The 20651-nt window shown below is 38.6% G+C and overlaps 1 protein-coding gene and 1 pseudogene across 1 annotated transcript; one reads left to right on the top strand and one right to left on the bottom strand.

Annotated features, from left to right (window-relative positions):
- The first annotated feature begins 9760 nt into the window (after window positions 1–9760).
- LOC143547476 (plant UBX domain-containing protein 10-like) lies at window positions 9761–12745 on the top strand. Its single transcript, XM_077038895.1, has 4 exons — window positions 9761–10452; window positions 10531–10701; window positions 11620–11823; window positions 12452–12745. The coding sequence occupies exons 1-4, from the start codon at window positions 9778–9780 to the stop codon at window positions 12680–12682; spliced, it is 1281 nt and encodes a 426-aa protein (XP_076895010.1). The 5' UTR covers window positions 9761–9777; the 3' UTR covers window positions 12683–12745.
- Window positions 12746–13653: 908 nt separating this feature from the next.
- Window positions 13654–15929, bottom strand: LOC143546813 (putative serine/threonine-protein kinase WNK11; annotated as a pseudogene).
- Window positions 15930–20651: the final 4722 nt, after the last annotated feature.

The raw sequence follows: 20651 nt of genomic DNA, 5'->3' as shown, positions 1-20651 counted from the left end.
CCATTGTGAACAAAAGTGGTTGCTCCTGTGGATTTTTCATTTTGGTTTAGGATTGAAAATTTAGTTTTCTTGGTTTGGTTTCTCTAGAAGTTTCCATGGCAAGTTCATAGATTGAAACCAATGTTTGAAGGCTGACAGCCATCTTTGTGATTATTAATTTATTATTGTGGGATTTAGTTGGTGTTTCGTTGCAGTATACAAGAATGATTTGCATAACTAATGTCTAATCTATTAAAAAGTTAATTTCTTTCTACTATTAATGGTTTGATCTGAGCAACTTTGTTTGCTAAATGGGTCAATTAAGAGTAATTTACTTAAGTAATACAATAGGTTAAAATGAGTCACTCTTATTAAACTTACTACTGGAAATTAACCTAATGATAGAGATATACAAGAATAATATTTTGCTCAATGAATTCCATTCATTCTCATTCATCCTTTAAATATCATACAAATGCAATCTCCTATTTGGAGATATGATACTAGCCATGAATATCAAATAATACAAATTAGAGTATGCTATCATTAACAAATATAATACTATCATTAACAAACATAAGTCTATTACACCCCTGCAGTCGAAGCGGGAGGTGGCCAGATGCTGAGGCTGGATCTAAAATCTTCAAACAGAGCACATGGAAGACCCTTTGTAAAAATATCGGCTATTTGATACGGAGAGCTAACATGCAAAACCCGAACCTGGCCACGTTGAACTTGCTCGCGTACAAAATGAATGTCAAGTTCAATGTGTTTGGTGCGCTGGAGATTGACAGGGTTCCCGGACAGGTAAATGGCACTGACATTGTCGTAGTAAACAAGCGATGCTCGAGATAGGGGGCGGTGCAGTTCTAATAACAGGTTCCGTAACCAACAAATTTCAGCGACGACGTTGGCAACACCTTGGTATTCTGCTTCGGCACTTGAACGTGAAATGGTAGGCTGACATTTAGAGGACAATGAGATAAGATTAGAGCCATAATACACGCAATAACCTGACGTTGAACGACGAGTATCCGGGCAACCCGCCCAATCGGCATCAGTATAAGCTAGTAGGGCATGGCTGGTCGGTTTACTAAGTGTGAGTCCGTAATGTGCCGTGCCTTTGATATACCGAATAATAAGTTTGAGGGCATCCCAATGTGTCGATCGCGGAGCATGCATATGCATACAGACCTGTTGTACGGCGTAACTGATGTCGGGACGAGTAAAAGTAAGGTATTGTAATGCAGCAGCCATACTCCGGTAAAGGGTTGGATCATCGAATACGGTACCGGAGTCACTACTAAGCTTTCCGTTAGTGTCAACCGGGGTCGGAACTGGTTTACAGGTCTGCATCCCAGCTCGTTTAATAATATCATGCGCATACGAGCTTTGTGAGAGAAACATACTGTCACCTGTTCTAGTAACCAAAATGCCAAGAAAATAGCTAAGTTGGCCCAGGTCTTTCATTGCAAATTCCGATGCTAAGTGTGCCATGAGTTGTTGCCGAAGAACTTCCGAAGAGGAGGTGAGAAGAATGTCATCAACATACAACAAGAGATATGCCGTCTGAGACCCGCGATGTAATATAAATAATGAATTATCACACTTACTTTGCTGAAATCCCAGTTTTTCAACATACTGGGTAAATCGTTGATACCACGCACGCGGAGCTTGTTTTAGTCCATATAACGACTTCTTGAGGTGGCATACATAATCCGGGTGTGATCTACTACGAAACCCCATTGGTTGGTAGATATATACAGTTTCGTCAAGTTTCCCATGCAAAAAAGCATTTGTGACATCTAATTGGTGCACCGGCCATGATCGGGATAAGGCAATAGATAATACTGTCCGTATAGTAGCCGGTTTGACAACCGGACTAAAAGTTTCCCCACAGTCAATTCCAACCTGTTGTGTTCGACCATCACAAACCAACCGTGCTTTATATCGCTCAAGTGTGCCGTCTGAGTTAAACTTATGTTTAAATAACCACATGCTCCAAATTACATTCATCTGTGGGTGACGGGGCACAAGTTCCCAAGTCCCATTTTTAATAAGGGCATTATACTCGTCGGTCATAGCATTATACCATTCCGGTATAGATAAGGCATGGATGGGGTTTTTGGGTATGGGGACGATTGTGGTGGCTGAGAGATTGAAAGGTATTTTTGGTTTTGTAATGCCATCTATACCGCGAGTACGCATGGTACGTGTGGTTGCGGGTTGTGGTGGCAGGATATTAAGAGGGGACAACGATGGTGGGGAAGTAGTGTTAGTTAGTATACTAGATTGATTTGGAATTGGTTGGGTGTTGTAATTGGTTGTGGAGTGATTTGTGAGTGGTGAGAGGGGGTGGGCCGTAGATGGTGGGGAGTTGGGTTGGGCCGTAGGTGTTGTGGGTGGTGAGGTTTGGTTTGGAACATTGAATGGAGTAGGTGTATTAAGGTTGGGAAAAGTATGTTGCCTAGTGTTGGTGGGGCTGGGCTGAGAATGATCCGATGTGGGACAAACAGGTGTTGTAACCAAAGACCAGAGATGTGGGTGTGGTGGTGTGTTTAAGAAATCATAGTTATGTTTGGATGTGATGGGGGAGGAAATTAGATTTTTAGCAAAGGGTAGGATTGTTTCATCAAACACTACGTGTCGGGAAATCGTAATTTGATGTGTATGTAAGTCAAGACATTTGTACCCACGATGATTTTGTGGGTAGCCAAGGAAGACACATGGATGAGAGCGATGAGCAAGTTTGTGAGTTAGAGTAGAGGGGTTAAGAGGGTAGCAAAGGGACTTGAAGACACGTAGGTGTTCATAGGTCGGGAGACATTTGTAGAGAAGTTCGGTAGGGGTTTTGAAATTGTGATTTTTGCTAAGTAGAATGCTGAGGAGATAAGTGGCCATGTCTAAGGCATGGTGCCAATAAGCAGGGGGAGATTAGCATGAGCTAGAAGAGTTCGGTTATGTTATTAATGGAACGGATTTTGCGTTCCGCTTTTCCATTTTGTGAAGATGTATGGGGACACGATATAGGAAAAAGCATGCCATTTTGATTACAATGTTGCTGAAATGAGCTATTAATGTACTCGGTACCGTTGTCACATTGAAAGGTTTTTATTTTTCTTTCAAATTGAGTTTCTATTTGTTTAGAGAAACTACTAAATATAGTATATACTTGGGATTTTTTGGCTAAGGGAAATGTCCACAAAAAAATTGTCAGGTTATCTAAGAAAAGGATGTAATATCTATGACCCCCGGTACTGATTATTGGAGATGTCCAAAGATCGCTATGAATAATATCAAATGGCATATATGTACAAGAATTAGACGGCATAAAAGGTAATTTAATGCTTTTTCCAATAATATAAGAAGAGCAAACATTCTTATTCAATTTAGTAAAAGAAATAACATTAGAAGTTCTCAAAGATTGTAACAAAGTATAGCCAGGGTGACCCAAACGTTGATGCCAAAGTTATTGAGAGATAGCTGCAAAAGTGGAAGGAGAAGTGTATTGGGTAGACTCTGATGGAAATAGTGGATAGAAATCCCCGCTGCTGTTGCATCGGAGGATAGGGATCCGTGTCTTGAAATTCTTCACAAGAAAACCAAAAGGATCAAATTCTATGGAAATCCAATTGTCAATAGTGAAGCGGCGGGCAGAAATAAGATTTTTAATTAATTTGGGTGCAAGGAGTACATTATTTAATTTGAGGGGTGGGTAGGGCGGTGGGAGGGTTTGATTGCCTTGTCCATAAACCGGAATTGTAGTGCCATTACCGACGATAATATTATTAAAAATGCCATTATTAAATAGGGTTTGGAAATTACCTGGATTATTGGTCATGTGGGATGTAGCTCCAGTGTCCATAAGCCACTGATCAGGGGGGTTGAGTGACATGGTGTAGAGTGCCTGCTCGATGTCGGTAGAGGCATAATTGGCAGCATACGCTTAATTTGGTCTGGGTCCAAGTAGGCCATCACCGGGATTGCCATTGGGTTTGTTGGGTGGGGAGGCAGTTGGGTATGGGCAGGGTGGGTTGGGCCATGTTTGCTGATTGTTCCAAGGAAACTGATTGGGCCAGGGTGATGGTACTGGGTTTGAGAAGCCTGTTTGGTCCAAGGGGAATTGGAATAGGAGTTTGGTGGATGAGTCTGGCCATTCCAATTTCCAAAATTATTGGGATTAAAGTTACCGTAGTTATTGTTTCCATAGCCACGCCCCCCGCCCATGTTACTTCTACCATATCCATGACCGCGGCCACGACCACGTCCCCTATCTGATGTATAATCTGAACGAGGGTCAGGGGAATTACCAGTGCGGTTTGCGGCTGCATGTAAGGCAGTGCCAGCGGTCGAAGCGGCTGCTGTTGCTTGATGATTTTTACGTTGTTCTTCCATTGTGACACGTGAGCGGGCTGTATAGAAGGACGGAAGGGGTTCGGTGGTTTGAATGATCGTTCCAATGCCTTCGTATTGTTCATTAAGACCCATAATTAGTTGAATAACTAAGTCGGTTTCGGAAACGGGAGCATCCACGTTTGCAAGTTGATCAGAGAGCACTTTTAATTCTTGACAATATGCATGCATGTTCGGAAATTTGTCAAGACGGGTGTTGGCAAACTTCGTTTTGAGATAGACGGCCCGTGTTGCTTTGCTATCACTAAAGATATGTTCTAATGCAGTCCATGCATCAAAAGTAGTGGTATTTTTCTTGAGAATGGTTTGAAGTAAACCGTTTGAGATGATACCATAAATCCATTGAAGGACTATGGCATCAATTCTTTCCCACGAATCAAGAGCAATCGTAGGAGGGGCAGGGGATTTGTCATCGGGTGTGGTTTGGGTGGTTGGAGGTAGTGAGATGATCGAATACCAGAAAGGCTTTGCAATGGATTTTAAAGAGTTCCGACCATGAGGTATATTGGCCAGATTCGGTGTCTAGGGTTATGGGAATGAAATTTTTGATGTTTGTAACGGTGACGGCCGAATGAAGTTTGGATTCCATGGGTAGAAGGATGATTGACAGAGGTGGAAGAAGATGAAATAGTAAGGGGCGGAAGAGTGGGATCGGAATAAACAGCCGGTAGCATGGGGCGGCTAGGTTAAAGACTTGATACCATGATAGAGATATACAAGAATAATATTTTGCTCAATGAATTTCATTCATTCTCATTCATCCTTTAAATATCATACAAATGCAATCTCCTATTTGAAGATATGATACTAGCCATGAATATCAAATAATACAAATTAGAGTATGCTATTATTAACAAATATATTTGTTAATGATAGCATTATATTTGTTAATGATAGAAATCAATATTGATTGATTTCTATCATTAACAAATATAATGCTATCATTAACAAATATAAGTCTATTACCTAAACTTAAGTTATAATATAATTTGTATTATTGTCAAGTATAATGGCCATAGTATCATACTGTAAATAATAAATATGTAAGGGCTATGTATAATTACTGTCATCAGGTAAATCGATTCATCTCAAATAGCGCGTTAAGTGTAATTACTCTCTTAGCCCCAAAGGAACCCAATGGGTCTGACTCACCCCACATGGCTCCACTGGGTCCACAAACCGCAGTACCTCCACTCTCCAGTCAAACAAACCGACCCATCGATCCTCACTTCTAGCCATTCACCTTGTGGACATCTTATACATCTAGTGTTTTACCCTTCACCTAAACGTTTCATTTGTTTTGGGTCAAAGTGGTCAACCGAAGTTGGTAATCGAAGCCTTGTCTTATTGCTTGGAACAGACTTGCTCTCTTGCTTTCCGACACATGGGTGATTTTGTCACGGTTCGGGTTGAGGCTGTTGATGATGTGGCCACTAACCAACATATTTTTTCTTGGAGTTGGCGGTTTGGTTTGGTTTGGTTTGGTTTGGTTTGGTTTGCAGGCTTTGTAATTTGTGTAGCAGGATGAAAGCGGGCTTGAGAGAAGTTAAGATGAAGAAAGCCCATAGTGTAAAAAAGGACCGAAATGAAGAAGCTAACATTGGGTGAGAGGAAAGTTTATTTTTGTAATAGGATATATTATATTTAATGATTATCATGTAAATTAGTTAGTATTGTAACACGATTTCAAATTGTGCATTTATACAAGCTGGATCGATCGAATGATAATCAAGCATCTAGTAATATTATAGTTTGGTCATTGTTGGCGGGAAGAATGCAACCGTGGATTATATTTAATAACGGACTAGAACGAATTCGGGTGATAGAGATTGTTATGTGGACTACTTCATTAGTTCATTTGGTCTTTGTTTATGGATGGTTGAAACTAACAACTATGATGCTGTGTATTTCCTCTATTTTGTTATGGTATGCATATAAAATATACGCATTGTTTAGTTAATTTCATGGGTTTACTTTTAAATCAAAATGTTTAGTTACCTATTTTTAACTAATATAAAGTTTTTCACTATCAAATGATCAAAAATAAAATTAATCCTAGAGATCAAAATTACATCAATTTGTGGATATTTTTAAACCGCATTTTTTTAAAACTCTTTATTTACTGATGATTATAAAAAGCGATTAGGCCACATAGAGTGGTTCGGGGTCCTATTTTTCTTTATATTCTCTCAATATGGGGGGGGGGGGTGTCCCGGTTCTCCGGAATCCATTTTCCCCCACTTTTCCCCCGCTTACCCAACTTTTCGCTTGTTTGTCTTCATTTTTCCATTTAAACCATGAGTAATCCACGAATTTCGGTGAAAAGCCATCCGGAATAAACAGGTAGGATTGTGTTTCACCTGCTCCTGTTTTTCCCTACCTCTCCGCAGGCTCCCACTCCATGTGCTATTAGATTATAATATTGATTTTAAAGCATTATATTATATACTACATAACTATATAATTTGTAAACGTTCATGGATAATTTTTGGTTGTTATTGATAGATATGTCCGGCTGACCAACCAGCAGATGTCATGTGATATACACTAAGGGGAGTGGGGGTGGTTCACTGGTTCGTTATAGGGGCCGAGCACGCGTGATGGCATCACGAACACCGCCGCCGGTCCTCCCATCACACGTGATGGGGGGCCGGCTGTGATGGCCATCACGCAACTCAATTGACCGTTGGAAGCTTGTTACCGTTCAAGGATATATAAAAAAAAACAAAAAAACTTAATTAACCTATATAAATATAATCAAATCCATCTTCAAATCCTCTACTACAAACAACATTCTAACATCACACAAATGGAGGGTTCAAAGAAATGTGGCTCGGGTTCAAAGAAAACCCAATCCCGACCAAAGGTTCGACAAAATCTTGGCGAGTCGGCGAGATTCGGATTACAAGATGAACCCGACACAACCCAACCATTCCAGCAACAACCTTTTCAACCACAACCGTTCCAAAACCAACCATTTCAATCTCAAACATTTAATTCACCGTTTTCATCGACACCGTATCAAAACCAACCGTTTATTCCACCTTTTTCTAGCCAAATATTTCAAAATAATCCTTTTAAAACGTTTCAATCTCAACCGTCACAAACGTCCGTCGATCCTTTAGAGGATAACAATGTTATACATCAATTTGCACGTGCTTTTCGTGATGAAGACGATGATGTGGATGAAGACGACGATGAAGATGAACCCGCGAAGGAGGATGCCATCGTCCGTAGACCTTGGTCGTCCGCGGAGGAAGTCGCCTTGACCAAGGCTTATTTACACGCCTCCGAAACAAAAAAAAAACACGGAAACCAACAAAAACGAGATATGTTATGGAGACGTGTTATTGCACATTTCGAAAAACTTCCCGGTGCAACCGATCGAAACATGGATAAAATGACTTCCTAGTGGGGAGATTTGAATAGAAAAATGTCAAAATTTAATGCTTGCTACATCCAATTGGTAATTATTTTTTTAAATTTATTAGTTAAATTTTTTTTATAATTTATTACTTTATTTTTACAATTTTGATATATATATATTTTTCGAAATGTTTTGTAGAGCCGAGATCCACAAAGCGGAGCCAGCGAGACGACTATCATAAAGAACGCCTTGAGCAATTATACCAAGATTTTCCGATATAAATCTTTTCCCCACTTGGATGCGTGGGAGATTGCGAGACCCACCCGAAGTGGGAACCGGTTCCCGTGGTCTACATGGACGGACCGACGGCTCCAAGGAAAAAATGATCTTCTTCAAAAAGTTCAAAAACTTCCGATTCCGGGAACTACACAACGTCTACCGACGGCTTGTCAAGCAACACGCCGAACATGAACTTGAACGATCAACCCGGAGACGATCCCGACGAAGACACACCCACACCCACACGGCCGCATCGCAAGAAAAGTGGGGAATCGTCAAGATTAGGAAAGGAAACGGTGGCCGAGGACTTCAACGAATACAAGTCGGCTAAGTTGGCGGAAATGGTCGAGTCGAAGGAGCGAAAGCAACTAGCTCTTGCTTCAAAATTAAAACGTGACGAGGCGTATATCAACCATTTGAATGAAAACCAAAAAAACGCCGATTTAACATTCATCGTACAATCGCACGAACATCTTAACGAACCCTTTAGATCGATCCTACTTCAACGCAAACGCGAGCTATGCGAGAAGTGGGGTTGGGAAGCGCCGTAGGTTTTTTTTTGTCGGTTTTTTTAATTTATTTATCTTTGTAATATTTATTTAATCTTGTTTTATTTTTTATTTAATTTAACCTTGTTTTAATATTTATTGTAAAAAAATAGAAAAATAAAAAAAAATTCCATCACACCACTACCCCCACCAAAATTCCATCATTAGTGATGGAAAGTGATGGGGTGAGGTAGCACACCGTAATTAGTGGGAGCAAGTGATGGTTTTTAAACCACCCCCACCCCCACCCCCCTAAGTTTCTTTTTCATGTTTTTTTTTCTTGAAGTTGAAAGTAGGGTGGTTTTCAACCCATCGAATGCGGGTTTGACTCTTGCCAAGGATCGATTCTTAGCATTTTTTTCAAAAATTTATAAATGATTTAATAACTACCCTAAAGTTTAAGCCAGGTTACACTACTATCCGTAAACTTTAATAAAGTTACCCTTCAACGAGAAATTTTAATATACTTACTTTTTAGGTATTTTCTATAAGTTTTTTCGCAATTCTTTCTTTTTTTTTCCCCTTTTGCTTTGTTGTCTTTTGTAGAATATTCCATCGCAAATTTCTTATTTTTATCTACGTTTCAAACCCGGGGTAATGCTTGGAGTAAACAATCTAGTTATGTTATTACTTATTAATAACTTACAATAATAATGAATATATAAAATAATTAAATTAGTTATAAGTCGAACCATGAAGTACTATTTAGAGAAAAAACGATCACATCAGCTGGCGTATAGGGTGTTTAAGCAAGTTCATGTTTACGTAACCACATAGGCAATTTTGATAGTTTACTCAATTAAGTGTAATACTACTATTTTTTATTAAGAACCTTTCTAGTACTTTTACATTAAATTAACATAATAATTAACGTTGTTAGTGAATTGGTCTAAAATAAAGAGAATAAAATGACGGGAATGTTTTAAAAGAAATTCAACAGAAATATTAAAAATGAGTAAAATAGATAGACGAATTTAAGTATGTTCTTAGTTTTAATGGTTTTTGAATATAATATGGTAGTTTGGTGTATTGCCTAAACTTAACTCACTTTTGTTTTATGTGGTGAGTTCGCTTATCCTAAGTTCCAATTTCCAATACGAAACCGCCATAACCGACAGACAACAATCACAAACTCATCTTCTTCCCCAAAACATCATAACCTCATCAGTCTTCCGACCAAACACATAAACCATGAGCAACACAGCCAACAAAGTAGCTCAATTCCAACATATCACAGGCCTCCAAGACACCAACTTATGCACCCAAATCCTCTCTGCCCATAACTGGGACCTCCAACGAGCCATTTCATCCATCACTTCACCATCACCCATCACGTTCCAACACTCAGGTTTACCATGGCAGCAGCAGCTTATCACACTACCTTTTTCCATCATTTCCACAAGCCTAGGATTAGTTTCCGGTGTTGTAGCACTCGTTGCCAGTGTTTACTCTTACGCGTTAAACATGATCGGGTTATCGAGTTCCGGGTCGTCTTCGGTTCGGTTAGTTACTCCCGAATATGAGGCGATGGATTTCGTGTCGCGGTTCACATGTGAATTTGGCGACAGGCGTCCGAATTTTGTTACCGAGGGGTTTATGGACGCGCTACAGCGGTCGCGGTGCGAGTTTAAGCTGTTGTTTGTGTATTTGCACTCGCCAGATCAGCTGGAGGCGAAGTCATTTTGCGAAAGCACTCTGTGTAATGAGGTTTTGTTAGAGTTTGTGAACGAGAATTTTGTGGCTTGGGGTGGGAGTATTAGGGGAAATGAAGGGTTTAGAATGAGTAATAGTTTGAAGGCTTTTAGGTTTCCTTTTTGTGCTGTTGCTATGGGGGGTACTAGTAATACAATTGCTCTGCTTCAACAGGTGTGTAGTAACTTATGCTAAACAACTTAATTGTTTACACTTATATAATGTTGAATGAGTTATTTGTGTTTGTTGTAGGTCGAGGGACCTAAGTCACCGGAAGAGATGCTTACGGTATTGCAAAGCGTTCTGGAAGAAAATGGCCCGGTTCTTGTATCAGCAAGGCTTGATGCCGAGGAACGCAGAAATAATATAAGATTGAGAGAGGAGCAAGATGCTGCATATCAAGCTGCACTTGAAGCTGATCAAGTATGCTCTCATGTTTTCTGTTTACTTTTTAATCCTAGAAATGAAACGGGCCAGATGGTCAAAAGTTGCCAAAGTATACACCTAATGTATAAAATGTTCTAGGTCTGTAAACAATCTGAACGGACATGAGTGGGGCATACTCATGTTCGTTCGTTTAACTTTAACCGAACGACAATCGAGCACGAACAGTTAAACGAACAGATTTTTCTTGTTCGTGTTCGTTCATTAAGAAAATGAGTGTGTTCGTGCTCGCTTATATTTGTTCCTTTGTTAAAGTATAAAATAACGGTTCACGAATGCAAACAAACGTAAACTGAAAATAGATGAACGAATATAACCGAATATAATTGAACAAACACCGATTCAAAGTAAACGTGTGCAATTGGTCTAAACATTTAATAAAACTAGGCTAGATTTTTAATGGGTGATGTTTTATAATTTCATAAAAGCAGAGTAACATGTAAGGACCTAAAAAATTCAATATATAAGCGACAGTTACGTATTTCTCTTTGTAAACTTGGTTAATTATGTATATGTCCAGCCCAAACATTTACTTACGTATATACCCTCTTTCTAAACTTGGTCAAATTACAAATATACCCAAACCAAAATTTTAATTGCATATATGCCCTATTAATATATTTTTTATTAAACATAACTTGTAAAATGACTATTTTACCCTTGTTTTTACTGAACTTGTAATTTTACCTATGTGGTCATGCGCTCGTTTAATTAAATGAACAGATATGTTGTCCATATTGTTCATTTATTAAAAGAACAAACTTTTCGCAGAACGGTTCGCCGAACATTCTGTTCGTTTACAAGAACCTTCTATAGTATTTTAATCAAAATATCAAATTATTATAGAATTAATATAATATGCGAACCATATAGTTTAACATGTATATGCGAAATCAGGCTCGGGAACGCGAGAAGAAGGAAGAGGAAGAACGCGTAGAAAGAGAAGCTGCTAAAGCTTTGAAAATACGAATGGAAGAAGAAGAGGCGCATGAAAGAGCAACCATTGAAGCTGCTGAAAGAGAAGCTAAGTTAATAAAACTACGAGAGGGAAAATTAGCATCTTTGGGCCTAGAACCTGAAAAAGGGCCTGATGTTACTCAGGTATTCTATACTCTTGTCATAACTTCCTTATGCTAATATATGTTAGCCGTTAGGCCTGGCAAAAGAGTTTGGGTCAAAACGAGTCATTTTAAAAAACATCAGCTTGATTCGGGTCAAAATGGGTTCTGGCCAAGATAGTTGGGTTAAAATGAATTGTATTAGAGAGAAGTGACAGAACGGGCCACTACCTATATTTTCTTATGGTGGCTAGTGGCTGTGGGGAGTGGGGACGACTACAAGGCAGGTTGGAGGTGGAGGCGGCGGTGGTGGTAGGGCAATGGAATGGTGGGGTGGTGGCAGCGTCAATGACCACAACGTGGTGGAGTGTCGCTGGCACCAGCGATGGTGTCGACGACAAAGAGTTGGTGGTGGAAACCCATTTGGGTCCTTTTAAGTTAAAAAAATTTTAATAGTTACCCGTTGACTAGTAGACCCAAATTGACCCATTGACTGATTTGAGATGATCAATTTTTTTTTTCCACCTCCTGAATCATGAATTTATAACCTTATATTATTGTTGAAAAACTTTTATTTTAATTGATTGATAACATTCGATTATTGTGGAAAAACTTTTATTTAAATTCAACCTGATTTATTTTCATGTGATCTTATTTATTAAATTATATAGGTATTGGTAAGGTTACCGAATGGAGAAAGAAAGGGAAGGCGGTTTCATTGTACCGCTACAATACAATCTGTATACGATTTTGTTGACTCTTCAGGGACCTTGGAGATTGGAAACTACACTCTTGTCACCAATTTTCCACGTGTTGTATATGATCGGGATAAACTATCATTGTTATCACTCGAACAAGTTGGATTACATCCTCAAGCAAGTCTTTTTGTTGAAATGAAATAATGGGAGTTTTATGTGCGGATTAATGTTTAGACCAGTAATGTGTTTAGGAACACCATGCTGTTAATGATTGTTGATCATGTCATGCAGACTGATTGTGTTTTAGAACTGGTTTATTATATTTAACATTTGTGCAACTGGGATCCACCCTTTATAATTTTGTTTCTTGTTTTGCAGCAGCAATTTAAACGAAAAATCCCATCGATTAAACCTTAAAAGGCAATGAAATCTTTATCTTTTGTCCTTTGTACATGCTTCAGCGTTTTTAGGTTACCGTTGAGTCTTAAGCTTCACTTGTTTAATTTAAGAGAGCTTTCTGTCATGAGATCGTCTTTTTACATGTGGTGCGGCACTCCAAGTTGCTTGGGAGCCAGCTGTTTTGCTTATGATAATGATCACTGGTTTCGTATGTTGTTGACTTGTCAGGCGAGTGGTCACAAGTCCCGACTAGCGGTGCGTTAGATGTAATATGGGCACGTGTACTTTACAAATCGTTAGAGTCTAACCTAGTGAGAACGAGGGCTAGCCGGTAAACCCAAACGTTCAGGCACACACTATGCATATACGATGATAAAAACACTTGGCTGGTTATATTTATGAGAGTTTAGGCACTATTCATTTAGCTTAAGGAGCTCGGCCCAGGACCACTGGTTCAGCTTAAGGACCCGAGGCGAGTTGTGCCCAAGCTTGCCTAGACTCGGTTCAGCTCGTTTAACTTAAGAGAGCTCTAACTCCTTAGCATAAGAGAGTCTGAGCTCAACTCATTAATTAAAAGAGAGTTCATGTTCAGCTCATAAGCTGTTCTGTTCAACTTCGAGCTCGCCTCGGGTTGAACTCATTTATTATTTTTATTTTATTTCATTTTATTTTATTTTACTGATATAGCTCACAGACACACATATGCATATGATATAAGTTAGATCTGATCTACAAAATATGTATGACAATGAAACATTCACATAGGCATATAAACATTATCTCCTCACAACCTTTACTATTATCATTTCTAATGAAAATGTAAAAATGTACAAAAGTAATAAAAAAACTATACAACAAGTTTGAAGTGTATCCAGTAAATTAGTTTCTACTCCAGACTCATAAAAATGGCACATTCTTTTCGAATCCCATTTCTTCTTTGCATCTTCAATGGCAGCTTCTCTATTCTTCTGCAATTCACTCTTCAAATAATGATATTGGGCTTCAATTTTATCAATCTCTTTCTTCAAATCTTCAACCATATCTTTTTCACCATTATCTTCACATAGTACAGAATCATAAGACACTTCCGAGCTATTCATCAAATCGCCTGAATGTATAAACCATGTTGAGATATGAGACCCTTTGAAACTGTAATCTTCTAGTTCGGGAAACATTGCGGGCCTGCATGCGATTTGACCGTTTTGAACAATCATAGTACCGTATATTGTCTTATCGAATGATGGTTTCCATGTTGGCACAAATTTTATAATCATGTCATCGATAAGCTCGGCTATAACAACCACATCTTCGTGCAAAAGATCGAGTTCTTCAACCATTTCTTGAGCTATTGCATGTGCAGTGTCGGCATTGAGGGAAAACGGGAAGTCAATATTCCTCACGCTACCTGTTAAGACGAAAAGCAACCGACTGTTAACATTAATAACCAAAAATCAGGTCAACTGAAAACATTTAGCTAAAGAGAAATAGATCAAATGGGTCAACCCAACCACGAATATATGGTTCTTACTGTTAAAATCGTCTATTCTCAAGGTTAACATGACAATGTCTTCTTCATTTCTTTCGCCTTTTAATCGGATGTCACTTCTCTCATTGAGACGCTAAAGTTCAAGTGACTGAAAGCACGTGCTGCTAGTGCTGACCGAGTTGACTTCAACCAGGTTATGGTCAATATCCATGGGAAACGATGACCGGTTGGCCAAGTTGGCTTCGACTCACTCGTGTACATGTTCTTTAATACTTTCAGGGGTGAGGAACGGATCACTCAGAAGATTTTTTGCAGATGGTCTTTGAGATACCGGGGCCAAACACTTCTCTATAAACGCTTTGACTTCTGGATCTTTGACTTTTGAAAGAGCAGCCGGTTTGATCCCCTGCAAAAAACCGAAATCAGGTTAGTTAGGTAATCGATTCCAAATCATGTCATATAATAGTATGAGATAAGTCAGTTAAAGAAAACCTTACATTAATAACTTTTTTTATATATTTGTCCGTGATTTTTGCATTCACTGTACGTATATTCACAAGTAATCAACTCCAATATACACATCCCGAATGCATATATATCAACAAGTTCATTATATTCCTCTTCGTAAAGCTCAGGAGCCATGAATTCGGGGGTTCCTGCAATCCAGTAAACAATTAATCATCAAAACTCTGCTATAAATCAAATATGTGACACTTTGGACTGCATGATCTAAATGAGTAATTACCAATCAAACTTTTGGCAGTCGGCCGAAGCATAAAAGTTGCAAATCCAAGATCACCGATCTTCACTTGACCATGGTTTCCGTTGACAAATATGTTGTTACATTTTAAATATCTGTGAATAATAGGCGGCTGGTGACCGTGCAAATAAACCAAGCCTTGAAGGATTTGTCGGGCCCAGTTCTTGATCGCCTTCAAATCGACACTCTTATGTTTCTTGCGGTATCTAAGCACAAATTAAAACATAAACATTAAAGGCTACTTAAATAAAATAATTAAATGCAAGTACAAAATGGCAAATTACTTACTGTCTCAAATCCCCGGAGGTAAACAATTCAGTTATCATGTTAATTGTTTTCGTCTTGTCGTCCACCCAAGAAACATATGACTTGATAATGTTGTCGTGTTTTAACATTTTTAACAAGTGAACCTCTGAATAAACCCTCTCCAGTTGTGCAGGCGAGTGGGCCCCATCATCTAGCATAATTTGGTTCCATGCAACTTCAATTCCTTTAATCTCATCAAATGCTTTGTATCTGCAGATACCAAATTAAAAGCATTGTTATGTAACAATAAATAAGTATGTGATATACAAATTTAAATAAAAGGAATTAAGGCTTAATTACACTGTCTTGAAGGCACCCCTCCCCAGCAATTCATCATACTGCAAGAAAGAAAACAATAAATACATAATTTAATACAAATTCGATCAAGAATCTGATTATTAACTGAAATTCAATCTTACCCGAACGTAACGATTATTCGGGCAACTTTCAATAATATCGGGATCATCGAGAGGCACCGAAGACCCTAATTCAGACGCCATTGAGTGAACGTAGAAGATGGTGGCAACAGCTTCGAATTGGACGGATGAAAACAAGAGTTATTCGCAATGTTCAGAAAAGGCTTCGCATGCAGCGTAGAAAGAATCGATTGATAATCGAATTCGCAAGTAATTTCCAGAAAAATACATTACTAATAACGTGTGTAGTCTTCAACAGAACAGAATCAAATTTCTTGATCTTGAAATTGGAGAAGAAAAGAATTATGGAACCAGCATTCAAATCATTTAGATTTATAGAACCTCGAACGATTATATCGGCTATTTCAAATTTTCAAGTTCAAACTTCAAACTTCAAAGTTGCAATTTGTACGTAACTTTCGGTTCATCTAATTGTTTTAACTTTTAAATTTTTTTCTTTATATTTATCCTCCAAAATCAGGTTCCTTAAGCAAACCTTATAATATTGTATTTTTTATATTAATTTTGAATAAAATGTAACTAAATGTATGCATTTTTTAAAACAACTTAACACAATGTATAATAACTCTATCTAGAAAACTCAACTAGATTTGGTTCTTTAAATAATGTAGTTTAATTTTTAAAATATAAATTTATATGTAATGTTTTATTTAACACCTACTAATTAAACACTACCAATAAAACTAACAGAAAATTTCAAATTATTTTATTTAGATATATCAGAGATGTTTAAAGAACATTACTGAATGATTTTGCAAGTAGTAATTAAGGGATTAAATTCTATTAGGGGGTATGTTTGGCAAAATTAGCTGGTAGCTGGTGGGCTTGATGGGTTGGGCTTGGGCTTAGCCTATATGGCTTGTACTAGCATATACAAGCTTTAGGTTTATCATCTGTTAGGAGACGCTAGTTATAATTCTCTCTTAAGGTGTAATCAGTTTTTTGTATTACAGGATTAAGTACCCGACGTTTATAATAAACGTGTGCTTTGAATCCTGTTTTTGTGTTCTTGTCATTTGTTTCTTGATTCATCACGTGTTTGGATTCCGCTCAATCACGTATTTAGTTGATATTACATTGTAGTTAGAGGTGCACAAATCGGAATAACCGAACCGGTTTTTTTTGGTCCGGAAAAAAACCGGTTCAGTTAATAACCGGACCGGTTAATAACCGGTTTTTGTATGTCAAAACCCTAACCGGTCTAACCGGTTAGGACCGGTTTAGAAACCGGTTAGAACCGGTTAATAAACCGGTTTTTTTATTAACCGGTTTTTTAATAACCGGTTTTTAGGTTAACCGGTTTTTTTTTTTTTTTTTTTTTTTTTTGGGGTTTAGGGTTTAGGGTTTAGTTTGGAAGACCGAAGCCATTCTTTGCTTTCGTTGTTAGGGTTCTTTGCTTGGAAGATTAAAAACACATAACTTTCATTTATAGTTTTTATATTAAAAATACAAACATTAAATCGTTATCGCATATTCGTAACTCAAAAATACAAACATTAAAGAATGCTTAGACACGATTACATGAACAACTTGCTGTTTCTTACTCATTATTTGCCTCCATGTTTGCTGTTTCTTTAACTAATTTTCTTCGCTACCCGATCCCGAGCTATTCCTTAGGTAATCGTCGTACGCGGCTTCTTCATCGGTCATTGGTTGAGTGTGTCCTTGATTGACCTCGTCTTCATACAAGCCCGCCTCATACTCCATTTCCCCCTCGAGTGAGCGTTGATGTTGTGCCCTATCTAAAGAGTCCAAGTAATCCTTGTAGCAAATCGACATCTCTACAGCTGGTGGAGTGAGTCGAGTCCTCCTAATCGATATAACCCTGCCAGAAACAGAAAAAGCAGACTCCGAAGCTACCGTGGAAGCTTGGACCGTTAGTAAATCTTTGGCCATGGCGGCGAGGATCGGAAACTCATCCTCCTTACCTCTCCACCAAGCCAGCAAATCAAGACTTCTAAATTCATCCGGAGTCATGTGTTTCACAAAGTTGGTACCACCATACTTCCAAGTTCACTGCTTGGGGTGTTTACCTTTTGACGTTTACCGGCGTCTTCCCAAATCATGTAGTACATCCCCATTTCAAGGTCGGTTTGGGATTGGGATTGGGCAACAGCTCTTAACGAGTCATGAATTTGGGAAGACGACCCGTATTTTGTAAGGTAAACATCATACATGTTTGACAAGGTGGTGTTGAAAGCATTCTTTAAAGTTTGGCTATAATAGGGGGTTTGATCGTCGTTTAACTCTAGCTCATCACAAATTTATTCTATTAAAGCTTCAACACCACCAACATTGATGCAAGGGTTTAACGCAGCAGCACATGTCAAAACAGCGGGTAGTTCTTGAAAATATTTTCTAAATTTTTCTTTCATTTTTACACCCATATCAAAATAAGGTGCACCCCTACAATGAAGTTCACTCAACTTTGTGCACATGACAGCAATTTTTGGTAAAGCAATGGGGCTTGTTGGATAGTAAACCCCGGATAAACTAGTTGTGCAAGATTTAAAAATTTGAAGGACCTCTGTAACGATCTCAATCAATAACCAGTTTCTAGGATCGTACGGTGCACATTTACCCCTACTTGACAAAATTTGATGAAACGCAATTAATGATTCTTTTTGTTGGATGGCTTTCTCAAACATATCACAAGTCGAGTTCCATCTTGTTGGACAATCCCAATTTGGCCCCAACCATTGACAACTAGCTTCTACACAAAATTTTTTGTATCTTGAAAATGTTTTATTGTTGCTGAAAACATCTCGTAACATTCTTTTAAAATTGTTTCTTTGCGTTTCGATCACGTTTAACCCATCTTGCACGGCCAAGTTGATAATATGTGCAATGCATCGGCTATGAAAAACGCTCCATCACAAATAGGTTTATACTTTAATTTTAAATGGCCAACCGCGGCCGTATTGTTGGACGCGTTATCAAACGAAATTGAAAAGATTTTATGTTCAATCTTGTATTGTCGAATGACTTTATCCAAGAGTTTAAAAATATTTCTACCCGTGTGCGGGTAATCAAACAATTGAAACGCAACGGTTCGTTTCATCATTTGCCATGACTCGGGGTCAACCCAATGAGCCGTCACACAAATGTATGAGTCTGGCGAACCATTAGGTACCGACCACACATCCGTTGTTAAGTTTACACCAGTTTGTAAGTTTGAAAAGTATGAAATTAGTTCGGATTTAGCGTTTTTCCATGCTTTAAGACAATCTCTTCTAAGGGTCGAACGACTTACGTGTTGGTAGCGTGGTTGAACATACTTTTGCATCATCTCCGTGAATTGAGGGTTGTCGAAGTGGTTGAAAGGAAGTGTTTGTTGAATCACAAAGTTTGAAAACTTTTGACGTACCGCTTCAAGGTCGTACGTAAACACCGTTCCTTGATTCGTCATCTCCGGCTGCGAACTACTTCCCGATTCGTCCTTCAAGGCCTTGCAAAAGGGCCTTTGTACATGCGCTTTTAAAGTGGAGTTTGCATCTTTGCCATAAAACTTCAAACAATGTTTGCATCGAGCTTTTTGGCTACCGTTAGACATTTCGCATAGGTCGAAATGTTGCCAAACATCTTGGTTTCGTTTCGTGGGGATGACCCGAACGACCGTTTCTCCCGTGTTCGAGGCACCCATGTTGACGGATGAAGCAGCACTTTGGGAGGCCATGATAATCGACTACGAAATAAGAGCGTATGGAGTGGTAATGTGGTATAATTGAGCGTGAGATAACAAAATAATCGCGTATGAAATAAACGTTTAGAGAGTTTGGAGTTGTATAATCGAGTGTGATCTAACCAATACCCAACCTAAACTATATATAGATGTTTGTGGGGGTAAAATGGTAAAAAAAAAAAAAAAACGGTCAAAAAAAAAAACGGCTATATAGCCGTTATACAACGGTCTAAACCGGTTTTTAACCGGTTAACCGGTTATAAAGAAACCGGTTAACCGGTTTTTTTCCAACGGTAAAAACCGGTTTTTTTATAAACCGGTTAACCGGTTTATAAAAACCGGTTATTAAAAAAAACCGGTTTTTTCATTAACCGGTTTGAAAACCGGTTTTGGATCTAAAAGTTGTAACCGAAGTACAAACCGCCGGTTTGTAAACCGGTCAAACCGGTTTTTAAAAAACCGGTTTTTGTAAAAACCGGTTTCCGGTTTAAACCGGCAAACCGGTTCCCGAACCGGTTTTTTTGACCACCTCTAATTGTAGTGATCCAGATTCGGGACTTACATGTGGTATCAGAGCCTATAGACCTATTCTAGGCTCGGTTGTAATATCAAAGATTAAAGAAACTTAGATTTTGGAGTTTTTATAGTATTATTGCTTGGCCGATTGTTGAAGCCTACTAGAAACCAAAGAACACGAAGAACTAATCTTCATCATGTTTTTAGGCCTTCTGGTTGGAAGTTTAAGATAAGATCTTGTTAAAAATTCGAAGATATTGAAATCCTGTGTTTATCGGGATTTAGAGTATTGATCAAGTCAAATAGAGTTTTAGGATTATCTGTGTTCTCGGCTCACTCTGGTTTTCGGTACAAGGGGTGGTTCTCGGAAACCGTTTGTTCTCGATTGTGTTTTGGGTTATCGGCCTTAGGGCTTTTGGTAGTCAGGAGGTCTCGGTTCATCAATGTTCTCGGAATTGGTTTGGGATTCCGGTGTGTTTTTCAGTTCTCGGTTAAAGTTACTATTTTCGGTAAAACTAGTTTTCGGCTAAAATGGACTCAAAGGAAGACACGTCGACCTCAAAAAATATCCATTGGGAGCTTAACTC

The sequence above is a fragment of the Bidens hawaiensis genome, unplaced genomic scaffold, assembly GCF_021521415.1.
Source record: "Bidens hawaiensis isolate Kalapana, Puna unplaced genomic scaffold, B.hawaiensis_p1.1 tig00000905_1, whole genome shotgun sequence".
Classification (NCBI taxonomy): domain Eukaryota; kingdom Viridiplantae; phylum Streptophyta; class Magnoliopsida; order Asterales; family Asteraceae; genus Bidens; species Bidens hawaiensis.
The sequence above is the reverse complement of the archived record's forward strand: the minus strand, read 5'-3'. Positions and strand labels throughout refer to the sequence as shown.

Excerpts from the sequence above, each read along its gene's own strand:
- LOC143547476 (XM_077038895.1), top strand. The coding sequence starts at position 9,778 with ATGAGCAACACAGCCAACAAAGTAGCTCAATTCCAACATATCACAGGC. Across the intron at positions 10,453-10,530 it reads CAATTGCTCTGCTTCAACAG|GTCGAGGGACCTAAGTCACC; the intron begins GTGTGTAGTAAC and ends TGTTTGTTGTAG. Across the intron at positions 11,824-12,451 it reads AAGGGCCTGATGTTACTCAG|GTATTGGTAAGGTTACCGAA; the intron begins GTATTCTATACT and ends TAAATTATATAG.